Raw genomic sequence first — 21,017 nt, 5'->3', positions numbered from 1 at the left:
GTTCTTGATCCATTACTTTATTTAACTTTCTCTTATCATTGACTTGTTTTAATGAAAACATATCACCTTCAACTGAACCTTCGGGACTGAACGGAATTAGTACACCAGTTATGGTCTTGGAACAAAAGAGAAACTTTATTTTGATTCGTGGTAATTTATACCCACTCGATACAAGTCACAACGCCCCCTATTAACTTTCCTTCCTCTTTTCTATACTTGCTCTTGTCTCGAGACAAATGATATATTTAACACCTTTAACATTTTACATTAAAGTTTAATTTCGATTTAAAAAAAATGTTGAAGTTTTGCTGGAAAAATGTTTCCTTTTTTAACAAATAAACGGTGCACCACGAACTTATCGAACAGTACGGGGCTGTCTCTACAAATAAAACCACAATATATAGAAAAATAAAATATTTATTTAACAGTATGTAGAAAAATAAATTGGTTATTTCTAAATCTTTACAAACGTAAAACTAAAAAAAGTTCCTAATGGTATTTATCATGGCTGACCAGAAAGCTGCAACAGAAGGGAAAAAAATCGTACAAACGACAAATTCAGAACTAAAGTAAATCGACCCGCGAACGTTGGGAAACGTAGAAATCAATTAAATCGGGTTAAATTGACCAATTAATATTTAATTGATTTCGAGCTAAAATATCAGTGAAAAAGTAATCCAAGTCTATTCCTTTAAATTTCGATCGGCAATTATGTCCCTAACATATAGATTAAATATTTTATTTCCGTATCTATAATTAGCATTGGAAACTAACGACTGATGCCTTTTTTTTCATACTCATTCAATTTTTTTCATCATTATATATATATATATATATATATATATATATATATATATATATATATATATAGTCTGTTCAAGGTAATTTTTTACATACGTCATCTAAATTTGTGACATCTAAACGTCGCAATGTTGCCGCATCAACTCTGAATTTTAGTTCAGTTTGGCTTTGACATACAAGAAAATTCGTTATTTTAGAGCTTTGAGGAGATTATTTTGATAAATTTTAAATCGCGGTAATATATGATATCATTTCGTTTGAAAATGTCAACAACAATAACAGGGTCACAAATTGATTGCGGCTTTAATTTATTAATAATTAACATCGCTTACAAAATGAAGAGTAATACGTTCGATTCACCCAAGAAAACCGTCTACGTACAAAGTGGGTAACGAATCTTGACCATCTTGATATTGGCTCTATTCGAGACCAAATATACGAAATGTATAAGAGCAGTAAGTACGCAAACTATTTTATCGATATAAATATAATTTAATAAAATTATTTTAGAGAAAATTGTCTATCTGGAAAGTATACAAAAAAGAGTTATGGACATGTAGTTTTTTGAGGGATATAAGACATCCTTTCATACACTTTTACAGAGCATAGGGTTTAAATGGTGTAAAGATAACCATCAGAGAGGATTAATGGAATTTCCAGACATTGCCTTAAAAAGAATTAAATTTTTAAAGGCATAAAATAAGACCAGGAAGATAAACTATTTGAATTTGTGTATCGAAAAAGGTAGAAGTTATAATAGCGTTCGATTAGTCTAGAAGTAGATTCCATCAGAAACTGTTTGGATATGTGGAAGAAAGCAGTGTCAACCATAACACCTTCGGTTTGGATGAACTCGATAAGACATACAGAGGAAGTAATAGATAAATGGTGGAATCCTAAACATGTTTTAAACAGATTAGAAATTACCAGTTTAGTGATTGAATTAGGCAGTGAGTTGAAAAATGAAAGTAACTGAAGGAAACTTTCAGGTTACGTGATAATGCTGTGCAATGCTGGAAATTCCTGAGACAGAGTGATGAGAGTGGAAACAACTATTAAGGTGTGCACATAATTAATTGGATATAACTGCAGAAAATGGTATTGTAAGGCGTCAAAGATTTCTTCAAAATTAAACATGAGCATTAGGTTAGAATATATGAGGAGAGCATGAGTACTAACTGTTTTGTAGATATGGTAAACGCATTAGATATAATTCAGTGATTAATTTTATGAAGAGTGGTGTACACATATAGTAGCAGAAGAAATAAAATATACAGTGATATCAAGATGACTTGACAAGTAAACACACCATCGAAGGAAAGAAGAACTAAACGTAAAAAGGTAAATATGCTCTCGAATGAAAGTAAAATACGTTTCTCAGATATATAATTGTTAATTAGGTGGATTAGGCCTCCAGAGAGATACCACTACATAAAAAACGGGTCTAGAAACTCTACCTCATGGGTGGCGTAGAAAAGAGTTCAATGTAAACAACTCTAACCTACAAATTATTATACCTGTGTTCTTTATTGTAGTTTTAAGTCCTTCGATAATATATGTATTAGATGTAATATGATGTTAAAACAAATTATATTTGATAACATGTTTGTTCAATTATTTTATTTAGTTTTGAATTTCCTTGTATGTCAAAGCCAAACTGAACTAAAACTCAGAGTTGATGCGACAACATTTTAACGTTGGATTACCTTTTTACGCCTAATATGTCTATTGATCAATGAAAACATTCGGAAAACGCAACTTACGAGGCTCCTGTCTCTCCGTGTTTCTTCGCTGTTGCGAATTCTGATCCTGAGCTTGAACGGCATTCTGACTCTGACTCTGGCTGGTTTCCGTTGATTGGACCTGTCCGCTGGTGATGTCGTTACTAGCTGGCGGGGCAAACAATTCGCTGGTGTTCAGCAGGATCTCCGCCAGGATATTCTGTATAACGGAAGGAAAAATACGACATTCATATAATGTCCATCGGCCGATATATCCCCCTGACTTACTGCCCTTCGAGCATTATCCACTATGTCGACGAAGTGCGTGGGAATACCCTTGGTTCGCAGGTTGGTGACGGCGAAGACACTGCCGGCTGCGTTGGACGTTTTGCGCTCGTCCTCCGTCAGCGACCTCCTGGAGGTGGTGACGAAGAGAATGTCTAGGTTCGGTCCGCCCCACATGACGGACGTTACATCTCGAGCTGGGATTGGAACCACCTAATGGTGTTATAAAAATAGCTACAAGTTACTTCTAATATAAATCACAAATGTATCAATGTTGGCCATGATCGATATATTTTGATATTCAACGAGTTCGAACTCTGAGAAGCTTGAATTTTGGATTTTTTTTGCCCTACAAATAAGTAAATTTCAACAAAGCGAAATACGCCCAAATCCAGCAACCAGGAATAGCCGTCAGATCAATGGCACATAATAAATAAACAAATTTTTTAGGCTTTATTTTCATTGTACTGGCCAACCCGCCGCCCTCTGCCAGTTCCAATTCGAATACATTAGATTATTCGCCGTTTCTGTTGTGACGCAAATTCGGCAACGTTGTACCGCAAAATGCCGGCAGAGAAATTTTAAATCAAATGATAACTTCTTAGGTTTTGTATTTGAAAAGATTTTGTTATGGAAAGATATTATTAAATGATTTTATTTCATTTTCAATACGTTTCAAATGTTAACGAGTATTGAAATAAAATGTTTTATAAAAAAAAGTGCTTAAATTTCCCCCTGTAATGTAAATAAAATTTTTAATCGTATTTTTTAATTTCCCCAAGCAGTAAATAAACTCGGTTTGCGCGACCTCGCCGAAGGACGAACAAAACTTGGTTACAACTTTATACAAGGGAGATCGCATTCTAAGTCTATGGCCAATGTTTCGTCAATCGCTTGCTTTGTCACTCGCTTCATGTTATGAGATTTAACAGGTCAATTGAAAAGTCCCCGGCCTATCGCAGTAAAACACATTTTTTTGGCTAAATTAGTTTTTTTTATTCAGCATAATTCCCTTCAAGGGTCATACACTGATTATAGCGACCCTCAAACTTTTCGATACCATTTTTGTAGTACGATTTGTCCTTTGCCTCAAAATAGGTCTCAGTTTTGGCGATCATTTCTTCATTTGACGAAAGTTTCTTCCCATAGTCGCTGGGAGGCAGATCTGGAGAACGCGGTGGATGAGGAAGCAATTCGAAGCCCAATTCATGGACTTTTGCCATCGTTTTGATTGATTGACACGGGGCATTGTCTTGGTAAAGCAGCATTTTCTATTTCTTCAAATGCGACCGTTTCTCGGCGACATCGTCCTTTAAACGGTCGAATAACGCTATGTAATAGTTGCTGTTGATGGTCCTTCCTTTTTCAAAATAGTTAATGAAAATTATTTCATTTGCATGTCAAAATACACACGTAATAACATTGCCAGTCGACTGTTGGGTTTTCCCACGATTTGGAGCGGGTTCATCGTGTGCAATCCACTCGGATGACTCTTGATTAGACTTCGGAGAAAAATGATGGAGCCATGTTTCATCCATTGTCACATATCGATGAAAAAACTCGGGTTTATTACGCTTGATCATGTTCAAACACTGCCCCGAATCATCAAGTCGTCGTTTTTGATCAAAAGTGAGCTCGCTTTGCACAGAGCTTTCTCATACCCAAATATTCGTGAATGATATGATGGACAAGTTCAGCTGATATCTTTAGAGTGTCTGCTATTCCTTTCAGTTTCAATTTACAGTCATTCAAAATCATTTCCTGGAGTTTTCAAAGGTTTTCGTCGGTAACAACCTCTTTTGGGCGTCCATTGCGCATATATTTTCTTCAAAAAGCAATATTTTATCAACACGCAAAATTTTTTTTATTAATTTTTTCACTATAACAAAAATTGTTTCACTCAAAATGCTACTGCAATTCACAAACTAATGATCCGATAGCTGTCAAATTTATACACTCATCTTTTGAGGGTTAGGGCTCTCTAAAATCATATGTATTTAATTCTAGTAATGCCACCTATGTGTCAGGCCGGCGACATTACAAGTGACCTGTAAAAGGTAAGAGTGAGGAAATTGTCCGTAAGCTTTTTTAATTAGATTTTATATAAACATTACCCTGACTATAACGAATACAACAAAGAAATCAATCAAGAGAGAATCATTGTCCCTTGACCTTGATCTTGATCTTGATCTACCTTGACTCAATGGTACTGAAGTTAGGCGCGTATTTTATTTATATAGATTATTATATATCTATTTATTTATACAGGTAGATGCGATTCCTTGTCACAATTCGCCCGCATGAGAAATTTAAGGGAGCAGCATGCTAAGGAAGTAAAACAAACAACAATGCAAGATATCAGTGATAAAATGTTCCTGGATTTCAATTAATTACTGAAAGAATCTTAAAAGAGCTCTCAGAAAAGTGCATCAAGTTAATAACAATCATATTTAATGCCTTGCTAAGACTTAATTACTTTCGTAGCACTTGGAAAGTGACTCAAATCATTATTGTTCTTAAACCAGGGAAAACATCGGAAGACATCTGCTCCTATTGTTCTATTAACCTGTTACTTAGGGTCTCCAAAGTTTTTGAAAAAAAACTATACATTAATGGACTCAAAATAATCACAGAAGGGAATCACAAAGTCTCAAGCCTTCGACAAAGTGTGGCACATTGGACTGGAGGTTAAATTGAAAAAGGTTTTGCCCCACACGCACTTTCAATTACTGAACTCATACCTCACAGACATGCATTTTATTATGCAACAGGATGACGAATACACTGATCTATATCAAATATATTTAGGTGTTCCACAGGGCAGTATCCTTGGTCCATCGTTATATCTAATATATGAGTAAACTATTAACCTACGGACCTCAAGAAACACTACTGTTGCAACATATGCTGACGATAGAGCGGTCTTATCATCACACGAGGATTCAATATCAGCCGCAAGAAACCCCCAACTTCATCTTAACAAAGTCGAATTGTGGTTGAAAACGTGGCGTATCAAAGCAAATGAGACAAAATCTATGACAATGTCATTCACCCTTTGTAGAAGGACTTGCCCCCCAGTAATAATGAATAGTTATGAACTCCCGCAAGCATACAATGTTAAATATCTGGGAATGTATCTTGATTGACGTTTTATAGAGAAAAAACATATAGTTAAAAAACGCAAACAGCCTGGGCTTAAACTAAACCAAATGTACTGGCTGATAGGTGATAAATCTAAATTATCATAGATAACAAGGTTATCTATGGTATTGAACTGCGAAAGTTTTGCGAACCATCGTCAATGTTACGGCATCATAATAATGAGTGTGATTTAAGGTGTTAGTACAAAATACTCTGACATAAGTTTGTACAGCAGATTACTTACTGGAGAGATCATGTGGATATATTAATATTAAGATTATTGCCCACGGTTAGATTGTTGAAGCTCTAATAGGTTAATTAAAAAAGTCATCACAATTGCTAATTATAACTAATTATAAGATAACAAACATCAGAAGAATTGGACGTACGACATACCTGCAAAAGTTGTCCCGTAACAGGATTGGCCTTGATGACAGAACCTCCACCATACAAGGCAATCCACAGATTGTCATCTTGATCGACAGTCATTCCATCTGGAAAGCCGGCTACAGAGGCGAACTTTTCGACGTCGACTGCCACCCTGGGACTGGATATGTCGCCCTTTTCGTTATCATACGTGTACTCCATAACCTTACATTACAGTTACATCAACCTCAGTGGTTAATTCACAAGGAATATCAATGTTACACTCACTTTTCGAGAAGGAGTATCGATGTAGTACATTTTGTCATTGGCCTTGTTCCATGTGATGCCATTGCTGATGTTTACTGGTGCTATCTCGACCTTGGGACTGATGAACGTGTCTTTTACAACTTTATACAGAGCTCCTTGGTTTGGTGCCAGAGCTCTGGTTAAGGGATTCTGGTATCCCATAGTTCCTAATGACAAAATACAGTAAAAAAATCACAAGAGACAGTTGCTGGTTAGTGTTACTCACCCACCCACAATCTTCCCTGTTTATCCGCTTTACCATCGTTCAATCTGCTTTGAGGAAATTGCTGTGACACTGTTGTAAGGGTCTGAAACACGAATTATATAATACATTTTATTGTAAAGATCAGTAAAATATTAAATGCAAATTCAAGCTAAGAAAACGTGCCAGATATGTATTTTATTTATTAATTTTAATTTATTTATTACTAGTCGTTGCCAACTAACTTACAATTACTTAAGCTGAGTTGTCGTTTGTGGAAGGATTGAGATATGAAGTGCTTGATTTCTGGAGTGTCAGTTTCCCTGTGAATTTGATTATTTCTGACAAACCATGAAGTATTTAATATTCTCCTGAGGAGCTTATTTAGGAAAACTTGAAGCCGTTTGACCTGGGCGGGTGTAACAAACTTGAAGTAGACATTAGATCCGTAGAGGAGTACGAGCCGAATTAACATCTTGTAAAATAAGCATTTGATGGAGATGGGAAGTCTGCTAGAAGGGCAGATTAGAGAAGATAGCAGGTTTGCTATCCCCGAACTTTTCTGGATTTGGGAATGCCAACCGAATCGTCGCTCGAAGTCAAGACTTAGGTATGTGACGTTATCCAGCCATGGAATTATTGTGGTGTTGATCTTAAGTTGCGAGACGCACAGTGCGTAACGCTTCTTATAGAAAATGATGGCCTGGGTTTTCAGGGGGTTAATATTTGCAACATCCAGAATTTGAACCACTTGACCGCACGATCGAGCTGCTTCTGTAATAGTTCTTGAATTGTAACCTCGAACCTGGAGGCCGTAAAAAAAGCAGCGACGTCAGCATAAAACGCAGCGTCAATATGCTGTTTTTTCGGTAAATCTGAAATAAAATGAAGAGGTTAAATAAGGCTGAGGCCAGCGGGGAACCTTGAGGTACGTCAGGGTCGATTTGTTTTCGATTGAAAAGTGTTTTCCTGATCTTGACCTAGAAAGATCTGTCCGATAGGTAGTACTTTATGAGAGTTCGGTCTTCTGAGAGGCCTAACCGCAATCAAACCGACGTGCCAGACCTTGTTAAAAGCTTTGGTTAGGTCCAGGAGAGTTGGTCCAAGCTTTTTACGTCGGTCAAGAGCGTGATGAATGAGTGCGGCTAGATGGGTAGCCCGATGGACGGAAGAATGGTAAGCGAATTTATTCAAGTTATTTTGTTTTTAAGTTTATTCAATTATGTTCTTCAAGTATACGTATGATTTTCAACAACTGGCAACGTTGCACATTCAAATCCTTATGCGCATACGGGGATTCTCCAGAACTAGACCGTTATCTGTACCTAGATATAAGCAATTACAAAGAGAAATTTTAGATTAGTCGGCAACGACTAGTAACAATATAATAAATGATAATAAAAAATAATATATAATAAACTCTGACCCTCTGATTTTTTATCTCACTCTCCCCGTCCCATTCCACTGCGACCAGAGATCTATCCAGGCCCAGAACCAGGATGTTCTCGTTCTTCTTGGCCGGTATTACCGAGCTGACCTCGCCCTTCAGGGTGATGAAGTTCACCTTCTTCGTATCGTAGTTGTAGCTGAGAACTCGACCTGTGTGTATGTCGACAAAGTAGAGGAGGTTTTTGCGACCTGGAAAGAGATATTAGTTCGCAATGAATAGTGTAAGGTAGTTAATAATGTCATGTTACCATCCCACATTGGTCCTTCCGAGTGGTCTACCGGCTGGGTTACTTGAAACACCGCTGGGGAATCGAAGTTTGCCGGTGCGACATCATCTTGAATGGTAATATTTTGTGAAAACGCGCTGAAACAAATAAAACTGGATTTCAGTGCGTGGAATTGGAATAAACCAGCGTTGAGAGCTATCGACTGATAACAAACAAGAGGGGTAATAGTCACAAAACAATCGAACTAGTCGATAGTCAAAAAACTAGCTAGCGAAATAGTATGTTAACAAGTTCGCTGCTGCTCTGGGATCAAATCCTTACCCTAGAAGCCGACGACGTTTTTTCTGATTATAACAATAAACTTAGACCTACAAAGTAAATAAAAATAATTGATACAAGATCTAAATAATAAAATATCATATAGTCACATATCTTATTCCATTAATCATTAAACACGTTAATATTTATCAATTCTTTAAAAGGTTTACAAAAAATTGTATTCATATAGTCCTTATATATATTTTATATATAGTTTTCACCAAAAATATGTACTGCAAAAACAATAAATACACCAGGCTGATTAAAAAAATTATTTCTTTACCTAAATTTTTGAATAAAATTGCATTTTTCTTTCGAAAATCTGAATATCGTTTAAGAAAAGAAAGTAAACGATTTTTGTATTTTCGAATTTTCTAAAATGTTCAAATATGTCGGGTTTTTTTTTGCACAACTCTATATACCCTCTGATAGAGTGGACACATCAATTTGTTTTCTCTGCAAAAAAATTTAAAATATAACTTTATGTGACCATACCATTGTTAATCGTTTTTTTATCCAAACTTGTCATAACCCTAATAATTCCAAAAATGCGGGAATAACCGAAAGTAACACAAAACACTGCTTAAAATGAAATATCTTCTTTTAATAATGTTTTTATGACTCACATGCCGTTTTAATATCATTTCAAATGTCAAAAATAAACATTCACTTAATTTTAATAAACATTATCCTTTATTTTATTTTATAAACTTAAAAAAAAACCTTATCCTTAGCGAGATTCGATCCTAGTACGTTTTTGTCAGCGAGCCAAACCCTTAGCCCGTATGGCTACTCGCGTGGTTTGTCTATATGTCACCGATCTGACAATTATACCAGGTTTCTTGATTTGGGCCTTTTTCGTTTTATTTTAATATATTTATTTGTAGCTCATATTACACAAAAATATTAGCTAAAAATTCTTTCTCGATATATGCTTTAACCGTGCCCAATTTAACGTCTTCAGATGTTTACATTTTCTTCAAAAAGAGAGGCAAAATTTTCGGTATGTCAATTAATATAATGATCACTTAATTATATGGTTCCGATGCAACGTCGATTGTCGACAAATAAAGTTCGTGTAAACGAGTTAAAAAAAACGCGGTTACGGAATCAGACCGATGTCGACAGCCGAAGAAAAAATCAACACTTTTATTTGTATGCAGAATGGTCGGTATTACGGCAACCAGTCCAACACAGCGTGAACTCGATAAATTAATTAATCGACCTTCGCACCGGAAACAAATGAAGCGAAACGCAGAATACGATACACAGAAGAGAATGTTCGGACTAGCGCAGAGTCTATCCAAAAAAGCGACGAACTGACGTCATTACATTGTTTAATGTATTGCCTGCCGCAATTTGTAAATTCGTTTTACAGTCAGACAATATTTTCCTTCTCATTTTATTCCGGTTAAAAAGAGATACAATGTTATGTGGTACGTTCGTTGGGTTGTCAAACGTCAAAATTTTTCAAAATAACAGTTACAGGTTATAAAACAGTAAACGCTTTGCTTGTTTTGATAAATTTCACATCGCTGCTTATTATTACTCTGATTGCAAATATCGAAGCCTGACAGAACACATTATGTCTCTAATTAGTTACTTCAGACAGAAATGAAATAATGGAGGCCCCCTCTTGAAAGTAAAATTCGTTAGAAAAGTAAACATTTTTATAGTTATATATTTTTTTTTTAAATTAATCTCCTAGAACGTTAACAATCTGCCAGCGGGCAATAAGTATTATTATATGATTTCAGTTATATCACTACATAGTATAAAACAAAGTCGCCTTTTCTGTCCCTATATCCCTATGTGCGCTTAAATCTTTAAAACTACGCAACGGATTTTGATGCGGTTTGTTTCAATAGATAGAGTGATTCAAGAGGAAGGTTTATATGTATAATACATGCATAATATACTAAGGCAACATTGCTAATTTTAGAGGTTTCTAACGTGATGTCGTAAATTAACCTATTTTTTTAGGCTTATTTAGCAATTAGCAAAAACGCTGCCTAACCCTACGAGTTAGATCAAATTAATGTACTACAGTATTGTACACCATAAAAAGGTCTACAAAAAAGTCCGCGATGGTATATGTTTATCTTTTAGGGATAACCCACATTAACCATTTTTATTGTTTACTTTTTACGTGAGAAAATGGCTTATTTACGAAGCTATTTTAAGCAATACGGCATTAATCCTTATCGAATTAAGTACCTTAAATACAGTGTGCAATTAATATAGATCAATATGGTTCCTTACAGCATGTAAATTAAACAAATATTTTCGGAGATATTACAAATTTAAAATTTGCGTTTAAAAATGTGTAATGTAATAAAAATTGTATGAATTTAGATATTCCAAAGATAGCAGGAAATCTTCATAGTAAGTATAGGGGAAGAGGAATTGTTTTACTCCAAATTTAATGCGTGCAGGCCAAGGGCAGTAATGAATGAACCAAAAATACTGGATCGATTTTAATCATGTTTTCATTGTGTGATATAGGCATATATATTTTATGCCCGTACAAAGTCGGAGCGGGCCGCTATGTTTTTATATACAACGTTCATATTTTTTCTGTAGTGTATTTAATTTAGTATCAGCATTGCACCCGTGCGAAGCCGGGGCGGGTCGCTAGTAATATAATATAACTATCCTGTATATGTAGGTACATGTAGTAGATCACTTCAGTAAGTGATGTACTGTAAAACGCATAATCTAAATCTTATTCTAGATACTATTCTAACTTATTTTAAAGTCTATCCTAACTTATTCTAAGAACTATTCTAGCTTATTCTAAAGATTATTAAATATCACTCTATGTGTTATTAATCAGTTCGTATGGCAGTTTGCGTTTGAGCCTACGCACTTCACTGTCATCGCGCACATTTAACTGTTTGGCGAGTGCATTGAGATGCACTAATAGACTTTCAGAGTACTTCACACTAACACTCCGAATCACACTCGTTATGGGTTCTATAGGAATATCGCGCTGAATCAGTTTGTTGGACACGTATTATATGCACGTATATTATTAGTATTCTGGAACCTCTGGAGGTTATCTACGTTATATTTGCTAGTAGTACCCTAGTAGTATTTGCAGTTCAATACCATAGATCCAAAAGGGCCTAAGTATTGACTTATAAAGCAAAACCTTGTTATCTAATGATAATTTAGATTTATGCACTATTAGTCAGTACATTTGGTTTAGTTTAACCTCGAGCTCCTTGCGTTTTGTAACTATTTTTTTTTCATGTTAAACGTCGATCGAAATACATTCCCAGATATTTAACGTTGTCTGCTTGCGCAAGTTCATGATTATTCAATTTTTGTGAGGGACGTGTTCTTCTACAAAGGGTAAATGTCACATGGGTAGCTTTTGTGTCATTTGTCTTGGTACGCCACGTTTTCAACCACAATTCGACTTTGTTAAGATGAAGTTGGAGGTTTCTTATGATAAAACCGCTGTATCGTCAGCATATGTTGCAACAGTAGTGTTTCTTGGAGTCGGTAGGTCAGCTGTATACAATAGATATAACAATGGGTCAATAACACTGCCCTGCGGAAAATCCGAATATATTGGTGTAGGTCATTGTATTCGTTATCCTGTTTGACAATAAAATGTTTGTCTATGAGATACGATTTCAGCCGTTGAAAGTGCGTATGAGACAAAAATATAGTTATATGAAGTTGCAACGGCTTTTATTGAAATTGTTTTTAGCGTGCTGCAGTTATACAATTGAATATTAGTATGGGCACGGTCATTAAAATATCTCAAAAAATCAAAAATATAATCTTGGATTCACCAAAAAGAAACGGTCCTCATACGAAGCGGGTGACGAATCACGATCAGCTTGATATTAGTATTTTTTTCAATATTAACATAATTTAGTACAATAATATCAGAGAAAAATGTTTGGGAAGTATCCACAGATATCTTAGAGCTATGAGCTATGGTCTTTGAGGTATGTAGAACATTCCTTCATACATTGTTAGCTAATATAGGATTTAAATGGGGTAAAGATAATGCACGAGAGGTGCAATTTTCAGACATTATTTTGAAATGATTACAAGTTTTAAAAGCATACAATAAAATCATTTCAGAATGGGACACTGGGTCACTCATAGCAAGATGATAATAAAAAGTGTTAAGACAATAAAAGTTAAATGAAAAAGGTAGACAATGAAATAACAATTGATTCAATACCCTCCGCCAATTGCGTGCTCCAAGAAATTTCAAAATAATAAACCTCTCAACAGTCATAATGTTTAGTACAGGTTTATACTATGTACAGGTTAAAATTAGCAATTTTTTGAAGCAAGAACACATTCTTCAATGAATCAGGTAAGTCATGAATTATTTTAACATTTCATAAATTTCTGTATTTTACCAAAACATGGGAGACTGATATTGGTTCCTCAAAATTGGGACACAGAGGTCTGTCTGACCAATTCACTAGTTCCATTCAATAGCCTGTTTAATTTTACTTGCAAATCTGTGTTCCTTATAGAGGTAGCAGGGGAAAAGAAGTACTTGTTATGGGCGCAAGCTTGTTTTCCTCTTGCAGCAGCGGGAAAAAAATTCAATGTAAAACAATTATAACCTATAAACTGTTGCGGCAGTATAATTAAATGTAGTTTAAATTATTCGATAATGTATGCATTAGATGTACTGTAAAGTTAAAATAAATTATATTTGATAATATTTTTGTTTTATTATTTTATTTAAAGTAGAATCTTGTTATAAGCCAAAATAAATTAAAACTTAGAGTGGATGCGGCAACATTGCGACGTTTTGACGTCATAAATTGAGATGACTACTACTTTGGATAGATTATAGTCTGTTCAAAATTATTTTGTACATACGTCAAGTTTTAGTTTATTTTGGCTTTGACATACAAAAAAAAATTCTAATCTAAATAAAATAATTGAACGAAAATGATATCAAACATAATTTGTTTCAACATTATAGTACATCTAAAAACTATTTTTAATTATACAGCCACAATAGTTTCTTCCACACAATTCTTTTTTTATTTTCTTCAATTCCACAGTCCGAACACTCGGAGTTCCACCGATAACCAGGCCTAACCCTCCTCGATTTTTTATATCTCTCGCCGATTGCGTAGCGTCAAGCGGGCCACGACAGACGCTTACCAGGAAATAGTTCGAAATTCATGGAAGATTAAGAATTTTATTTCGAATTTTCGATTTTTAAGGTCTCTCCCCCCACCCTGCCAGGCTGCGGTGATATCTAGGCCAATGCAAACTGCTACTGGTTTCGTTACGATTTCGGAATATCATTGTTCATGTTTGCCCAGATCTTTTGAATAATACCGTATCAAATGATTTCTGGTCTGGGCTCGATTTGAGAGACTAGTCCAATCCTTTGGTTTGGTCTTTGATTGTTATTGTTTGTTGTTCGGTCATTTTTTCATTAAAAAATTTGCATTTTGCGGGTTTTGTTTTTGTTGCATGTTACATCAAATATATAGTATTACTACTATTATTATTAATTTTAATTATTATATGAAATTTATAGAAACAGTGAGTAGTTTATTTCAATATAAGTTTAGACGCGGTGAAATGAGCACCAAAGACGGTGAACGCAGTGGGCGCCCAAAAGAGGTTGTTACCGACGAAAATATTTAAAAAACAAAAAATGATTTTGAATGACCGTAAATTGAAATTGAATGAAATAGAAGACACTCTAAAGATATCAACTGAACGTGTACATCATATTATTCACGAATATTTGGGTATGAGAAAGCTCTGTGTAAACTGGGTGCCGCACGAGCTCACTTTTGACCAAAAACAACGACCAGTTGATCAAGTCCAATTGACAGTAGTCCGAGTGGACTGTACCCGATGAACCCGCTCCAAAGCGTGGGAAAACGTAACAGTCGGCTGGCAAGGTTATGGCGTCTGTATTTTGGGATGCGCATGGAATAATTTTCATTGACTACCTTGAAAAAGGAAGGACCATCAACAGCGATTATTACATAACGTTATTGGACCGTTTGAAGGACGAAATCGTCGAAAAACAGTCGCATTTGAAGAAAAAAAATGCTGCTTCACCAAGACGATGCACCGTGTCACAAGTGAGTGAAAACGATGGCAAAAATCGATGAATTGGGTTTCGAATTGCTTCCTCATCCACCGCATTCTCGATATCTGCCTCCCAGCGACTATTTCCTGTTCTCAGATCTCAAAAGAATGCTCGCTGGGAAGAAATTTTCGTCGAATGAAGAGGTGATTGCTGAAACTGAGGCCTATTTTGAAGCAAAGGATACATCGTATTACAAAAAATGGTATCGAAAAGTTGGAGAATCGCTATAATCGTGTACTACCCTTGAAGGGAATTATGTTGAATAAAAAAACCAAATTTTGCCAAAAAAATGTGTTTTACTATGGTAGGAAGGGGACTTTTCAATTGACCTCTTAAATATAGTAATACATAGATTTTACTGAGCGTTTCCATGAGAAGTTGTAGCATGTAGCAGTTGTTATGCAATTCGTCCACAACATATTGAGAATTTAGAAGTTTTTATTATTTAGCTTTAGTTTGTTCATTTGCGGCTAGATGGCTTGAAGTTTAAATATGATAACAAAGCTAAATTTGACATATTCAGCTTTCAGAAGACTCTTCTAGAAGATAAGAGATGGTATTTGGTGGAAATACTGAAGAATTTAGTGGATATTTTGGACTATTTTGGTAATTATATACTTCCTATAGAAACAATTTGATTTATATACAAAGAATTTCGGTTTAATTTTTTTCGACAAAGCTTTTGTTGAAAGCGTCTCTTGCGAATTGAATGCATTTTTCAACATGGCTGACAAAGCAAACTTAAAAAATGTATGAACGTACATGTTAAATATTCTAATTTTGTTAACTGTGATTTTATGGTTTTTTTAGTTAAAATGATGTGTTTAACGCTGAGGACATCTCAGGTGTTGGGTCCCAGGATGTAATGCTGTTTCAAATCGAATGCACAGCTTTCCTAGGGATCCTGCTCTATGTTAGAAATGGCTTTTATGCTTATATATGAGCAAAATGCACATTTTACACAGGACTACAAACCGAAATGTGGCAAAGCATTGCTTAACAGGGATGCGGTTTCCAGTTGTTATTTAAATTGTAAGTCTTTTATAATGTTAACAATATATAACTGAAAATGACAGGAACCTTTATTCAATTCAATAAGTGAACAGTGAAGTTATTGAAGCCCGGCAGTATGATAGATGTAATTTGACAAAGCCAGCGACTTTTTTTACTTAGTTGGTAAATGATGTCTCGACTCTTCTATTTAGTTCCCAAATTATGCACAAAACTTAACTTAACACGATGAACTGTACTGAGCATTCTCAACGAGACGTGATTAGAAAGATAATAGTTAGGTGTTGTTTATTTTGGTGGATGAGAAAAACGAGCAGAATAGCAAAAGCCAAAAATGAAACATTTTTTATTGCAACATCTAAATATAACTAATACAATATTACAGTAAATATTTGTAAAAAAAAGATTTAAAAAAACATTTCAAAGTAAATAGTTCAACATATTTAAGTTCTATTCAAGATAATATAAAATGTTCCAAATTCAATAGTTTATTAAACTTTGTATATTTAAAAGAAACAGTACTTGGAACATTTGCCGACGACACAGTTATCATGGCAAAAGATATATTTCTGTTTAAGGATGTATAAAAAGTACAAGTAGCGGTCAACAAGGTCTACAAATGGACTAAAAACTGGACAATACAGCTTAATAGCTCCAAATCTGTCCATGATACTTTTGCGTTGCGGCGAAACGACAAAAACCTAACCATATCACTTAATATACCTCGAAGTATATCTCTCATGGTAGGTTAAATTGGAAACATCATCAGAAAAAAAAAGCAGAGCAGATTAAACTCAAAGTCAGGCAACTGTACTGGTCAGTCGAAAGATAATTTCAACCTGACCTAAAATCAAAGAGATTGTTTTATCTTTCAATCATAAAGCCAAATTGGTCTTGGGAGATGCAAATATGAGGTGCACTAAAACATCAAACCAACTAGTAATCCAACGCACCTAAAATAAAGTTCTACAATTAATTAACAACGCTTGCCGATACGTAACCAACGAAGAGCTGCACGATGACCTCTCAATCAAATGGATACGATTCAAGATTTCGCCTTAAAATATGAAATAAGGTTGCCAAATCACAGCAACATGGAAGCAATACAGATACTGAACAGCCCGCAGGAAATCAGAAGATTGAAGCGAACCAAACCACACAAATTTGTTTAGTGTTTGTAGTAGTTAGGAAAAAGCATACTGATGTATTAATCCCGTAATAGCCTTGTTTGTGTATCAATGCAAGTACACAAAGCAGTAATAATCAATTAATTTCTAAATTAACATTGTACTAAGTATATCTAATGTAAGATGTAATTGATAAAAAAATACATTGATTCTTGAAACATCCCACTTAAATTTCAAAAACTCTATAACTCCTTATTTATTATACAAAATCTCTCTATAACTTTTATCACCACGACAATCAAACATATTCAAAATCAAAAGTGTGAAAACTTATATGCAACTAGAATAAAATATATTTAAACGTTAAAAACATAAATTACGCTAATAATATCGTATTATACGATAATTAAACATATTAACTAGAACTAGAACAAAAACGTTCATAACATACTATAATACTATAATAAATTGTAATATATCTGGGATTATGTTAAAAGAAACTTATTTTTCTGAAAATCAAAGTCAAAGGATTGTTTAATACATACGTTTGACAGAAACACAGGACGATTAACAAAAGAAAATGCATGGCGCGCTTGTCGAAAAAATCACCGAACCGCCTTATTGTCCTGAACTAGTACCGTTCGAAACCTCGACGAGCCAATACTGGAGCGGCGACTCGCGGTCGTACGAAATATGAACCGAAAGCGTGTTGCAAACGGCCGTCGACATTTTGTTATTACTCTTATTTCCAAAGTTACTGTTTTAACGGTTGGTTAGCCGGTCACTTTTTTCCATAGCGTTCTCTTACATAACGTAAAAAATTATGATATTTAAACAGTCGATGCAATTTCGTTTTCTTCGTCGTCGAAGCCGACAGGGTCAGCATCGGTCATTGGAAATCGGTGATATATGCAATTATTAAGACGGCATTTCCGTGTATAATGTCGTTTAGTATACGAGTGTTTAACGGAAAATATCTTACACTTATAATTACATCAAACTTAACCATCCATAAAAGTTATTTTACACAAGAAAATAAATATTAAACAGCGTAGTGTAACTTCCAATTTCAAAACTCATCTGAAAAATATGGAAACTAAATATAATCAATAACACGTCACAAAAGTCACTTGAAATGTCAAGAAATTGTAAGATTTTATTTATATTTAATATCGAACAAGTTGTCCAACAGCGCCTGTATTTTGCAAATGACCTTAAACTTATTTTTGTAAGGACATTAACAACTTATTTTTTATTCTTATAATATGAATTTGCTAATTGTTAAAAGCTCTAATTGTTTATTTTCGGCTGTATATGTGCGGCAATAGTCAATGAGCAGAAAGGTTAATAGTGGATAGTTTTTCGTTGGATTTTCGAAAAAAAAGATATTACCTTGTGCCAAAAGTGTATCTGATGTGCAACTGAAACGATTTTTAAAATCACATTGACGTGAAACAACAACAAATGTAACGTTTTAATTTTTTTATAGCTTGAGCAACAAATAAAATTCATGATAAAATAACACTCTGTATTTCCTTAAAAGAAACTCAGTCGTCAGTATATATACTTATTAACGATAAACATATATATTAATAGTTCCGTATTGGTGTTTTCACTTTTACATCCTGAAAATATATCAGCAATTATTTTTTAATCAACTAGTAATTAATAAAAAAGATTGTGATGTATCTCCGTTTTTTTTTAAATCAATATTACAGATTACTTCGATAAATTCTTCAAATAACTTGGTGGTGTTCACGATAGATGGCGCCTCTATATTTTCTTACAAAAACGTCAGTTTTTCATTTAAATTTGTAATAATAAACGGTTTTTGAGTTGATTTTGTTGGAAATTGGAAAATGCCTCCTAAAAAGAAGAAACCGGTGTTACAAGACGAGTTCGTGCAAAAAACAGTTGATTTTGTGATGAAACGGTGGCCGGAAATGAATATAACAGTTAACATGATCAAAAATCCGACTAGAGAATTTGTATTAAAGTTCTATTCGGATTGTGTGGACGAACTGGAGGACACTATTGCTGAAGCAAGTAGGTCTTCTAGAATATCCGGACCGTCGGGACTATCGGAAGAAGAAGTTTTATTTTTTAAGTTGAGTAAAATTCCAGTTCTGATGAACATGGATTTTAAACTGGGAGACTTGTATCAATTTGATCCGTTCCGTTTGAACATACTCATTCATATACTCACACACTTTTTGTATTTCACAAGTAATATTAAGAATGAGGCAGTCAATATCTGCGATAAAGTTTTTGATGGGAAACAACAACTCAAGGATATGGAAGAGAATCAGGAGCAATTAAAAGAACTGAAAATACAAAAGCAGGTACTATTTCAACTATTTTTTACATATATTTTTGTAGAACTAATTCCCTTTCAGATGGAGTTAAGAGACATACAGGACTGGAATAAAGAGCTTCAAAGAATATCTGCCACTATAACGCCCGCATATGAAAAGACAATGGATCTTATTGAGAAATCGGAAGAAAATTGCAAACATAAAATCTTTGAAATAGAGAAACTAAAAGAAGAGTTGAGGATCAGTGAAGAAGAAGCAAGTTATTAATTAAATACACATAAAGATTAACCAAGTTCATATTGTTTTTTTTTAGATTCAAAAGTTAGAGAAAGTAGAACAAGATCTGAGGGCTCAAGTTATTACAGAGTCAGAGTATAAAATGTTGAAGGACAAACTGGACTCTTTAAAGATAGAAGAGAGTAATTTAGAAGATATTGATTTGAATAATTTTCTGTTTGAACAGAATAAACAGATAGAGCATTTGCAAATATGTGATGCTAAATTAGAACAGCTTCAGCTTTCTGAGGATATATATAAGTTATCTGAATTTCGGAAACAGTTACAGAATGAACAGCACAAGTAAGTATAAAGCATCTCATTTTAGATCTCTTATACATGGATATCTCATAGTTTACAGCACATACTAAATCTTCACAACAATGAAAAGGATGAATTAAAGAATAAACAATTAAGTTTAGATAATGAGAACTCCACGAAAGAAGCTATGAAAATGCAATTGAATGAATTACAAATGATGGTGGATGAAATAAAGGCCCAAGAGACAGAACTGATTAGAAGAAAAGAACAAATGGATACAGAGAGTTCAGAAGTTATGGAGCGAATATTGTAAGTAAACCTGCCTTGTTTACTACAAAGTTTCATTATGTCTATTTCAGGAAATTAAAAAAGCTTAAAGAAAATCAGAATGTGTTAAGAGCAGACATTCGGGAAAAATACAACGCCATTTGTGAAATCCAAGATAGAACCTTGAATAAGTTTCGGCATTTTGTTACAAAAAAAACTCGTTAACTATTCTAGAAAATTTGGTAAATAAATTATTTGGAACTTGACAGTTTCTTCTTTTTTATTTTTCAACTGATGACATCGTAACCTTACTTTTTCATCAGCATTTATTTTTAAAATGGGGTCCGTCGGTCATCAAGTACGTTTTTTAAGTTCACTATCGGCTTCTATAACGAGGCCCCACAGACTAACTTATACCAGGACATTTCCCACCACTCTAGTACAACCAGATGGGGCAACATTTATCATCAGGTACCCAGAACCCAGGCAGATAATAAAGGTTCCGTTTCGAAACCTTTGATTTTGTCTTTGCATTATCTGACTATAACGTATTTTCTAGTTACCTTTGAATATTTGGACGCTGTCGGAAGCGGAGAGGAAAGCTAAAATAGAAGCGAGAAAGCCAAAAAAGAAAGTGGTATTTGAAGAGGAAATTGAAGACTCTTTCGATTCGACAAAATATCTCAAATATTTAAAGAAAAAGAAATGAACTTACTTCAATTTTTATTATAGTATGGAGTAGTTTTGTTTTTATTTTGCCTTGTATTATCCAATAAGTAATATAAAAAATAAAGAAAATTAATTGACATTTGTCTCTTCTTTTCATTTTCCTATA

At 34.3% G+C, this 21,017-nt stretch overlaps 3 protein-coding genes across 5 annotated transcripts; 2 read left to right on the top strand and 1 right to left on the bottom strand.

The window, feature by feature from the left end:
* Window positions 1-399: 399 nt before the first annotated feature.
* On the bottom strand, window positions 400-20,985 carry LOC143200257 (regucalcin). Of its 3 annotated transcripts, none has more exons than XM_076410682.1 (9): window positions 20,898-20,985; window positions 8,520-8,635; window positions 8,249-8,460; window positions 6,847-6,928; window positions 6,603-6,787; window positions 6,345-6,539; window positions 2,811-3,020; window positions 2,565-2,742; window positions 400-520 (listed from the first exon to the last, which is right to left on the bottom strand). In XM_076410682.1, exons 2-9 carry the CDS (start codon window positions 8,527-8,529, stop codon window positions 477-479), a joined length of 1,116 nt encoding a protein of 371 aa, XP_076266797.1. In that variant the 5' UTR covers window positions 8,530-8,635; window positions 20,898-20,985; the 3' UTR covers window positions 400-476. The 3 variants fall into 3 exon arrangements, with proteins under 3 accessions (XP_076266797.1, XP_076266793.1, XP_076266794.1); XM_076410678.1 differs by lacking the exon at window positions 20,898-20,985 and adding an exon at window positions 17,609-17,774; XM_076410679.1 differs by lacking the exon at window positions 20,898-20,985 and adding an exon at window positions 17,609-17,774 and having other exon boundaries at window positions 2,814-3,020.
* LOC143200256 (uncharacterized) lies at window positions 18,867-20,448 on the top strand. The gene is made up of 5 exons (XM_076410677.1): window positions 18,867-19,405; window positions 19,460-19,633; window positions 19,692-19,957; window positions 20,009-20,224; window positions 20,275-20,448. Exons 1-5 carry the CDS (start codon window positions 18,923-18,925, stop codon window positions 20,405-20,407), a joined length of 1,272 nt encoding a protein of 423 aa, XP_076266792.1. The 5' UTR covers window positions 18,867-18,922; the 3' UTR covers window positions 20,408-20,448.
* Window positions 20,471-20,990, top strand: mRpL55 (mitochondrial ribosomal protein L55). The gene is made up of 2 exons (XM_076410705.1): window positions 20,471-20,681; window positions 20,742-20,990. Exons 1-2 carry the CDS (start codon window positions 20,520-20,522, stop codon window positions 20,889-20,891), a joined length of 312 nt encoding a protein of 103 aa, XP_076266820.1. The 5' UTR covers window positions 20,471-20,519; the 3' UTR covers window positions 20,892-20,990.
* Window positions 20,991-21,017: the final 27 nt, after the last annotated feature.

The sequence above is a fragment of the Rhynchophorus ferrugineus genome, unplaced genomic scaffold (assembly GCF_030347505.1).
Source record: "Rhynchophorus ferrugineus isolate W39M unplaced genomic scaffold, kcgeb_rfMv2 rfM7, whole genome shotgun sequence".
In the NCBI taxonomy this organism is placed as follows: Eukaryota; Metazoa; Arthropoda; class Insecta; order Coleoptera; family Curculionidae; genus Rhynchophorus; species Rhynchophorus ferrugineus.
Note: the sequence above shows the minus strand (reverse complement) of the source record. Positions and strands in the feature narration are given on the sequence as shown.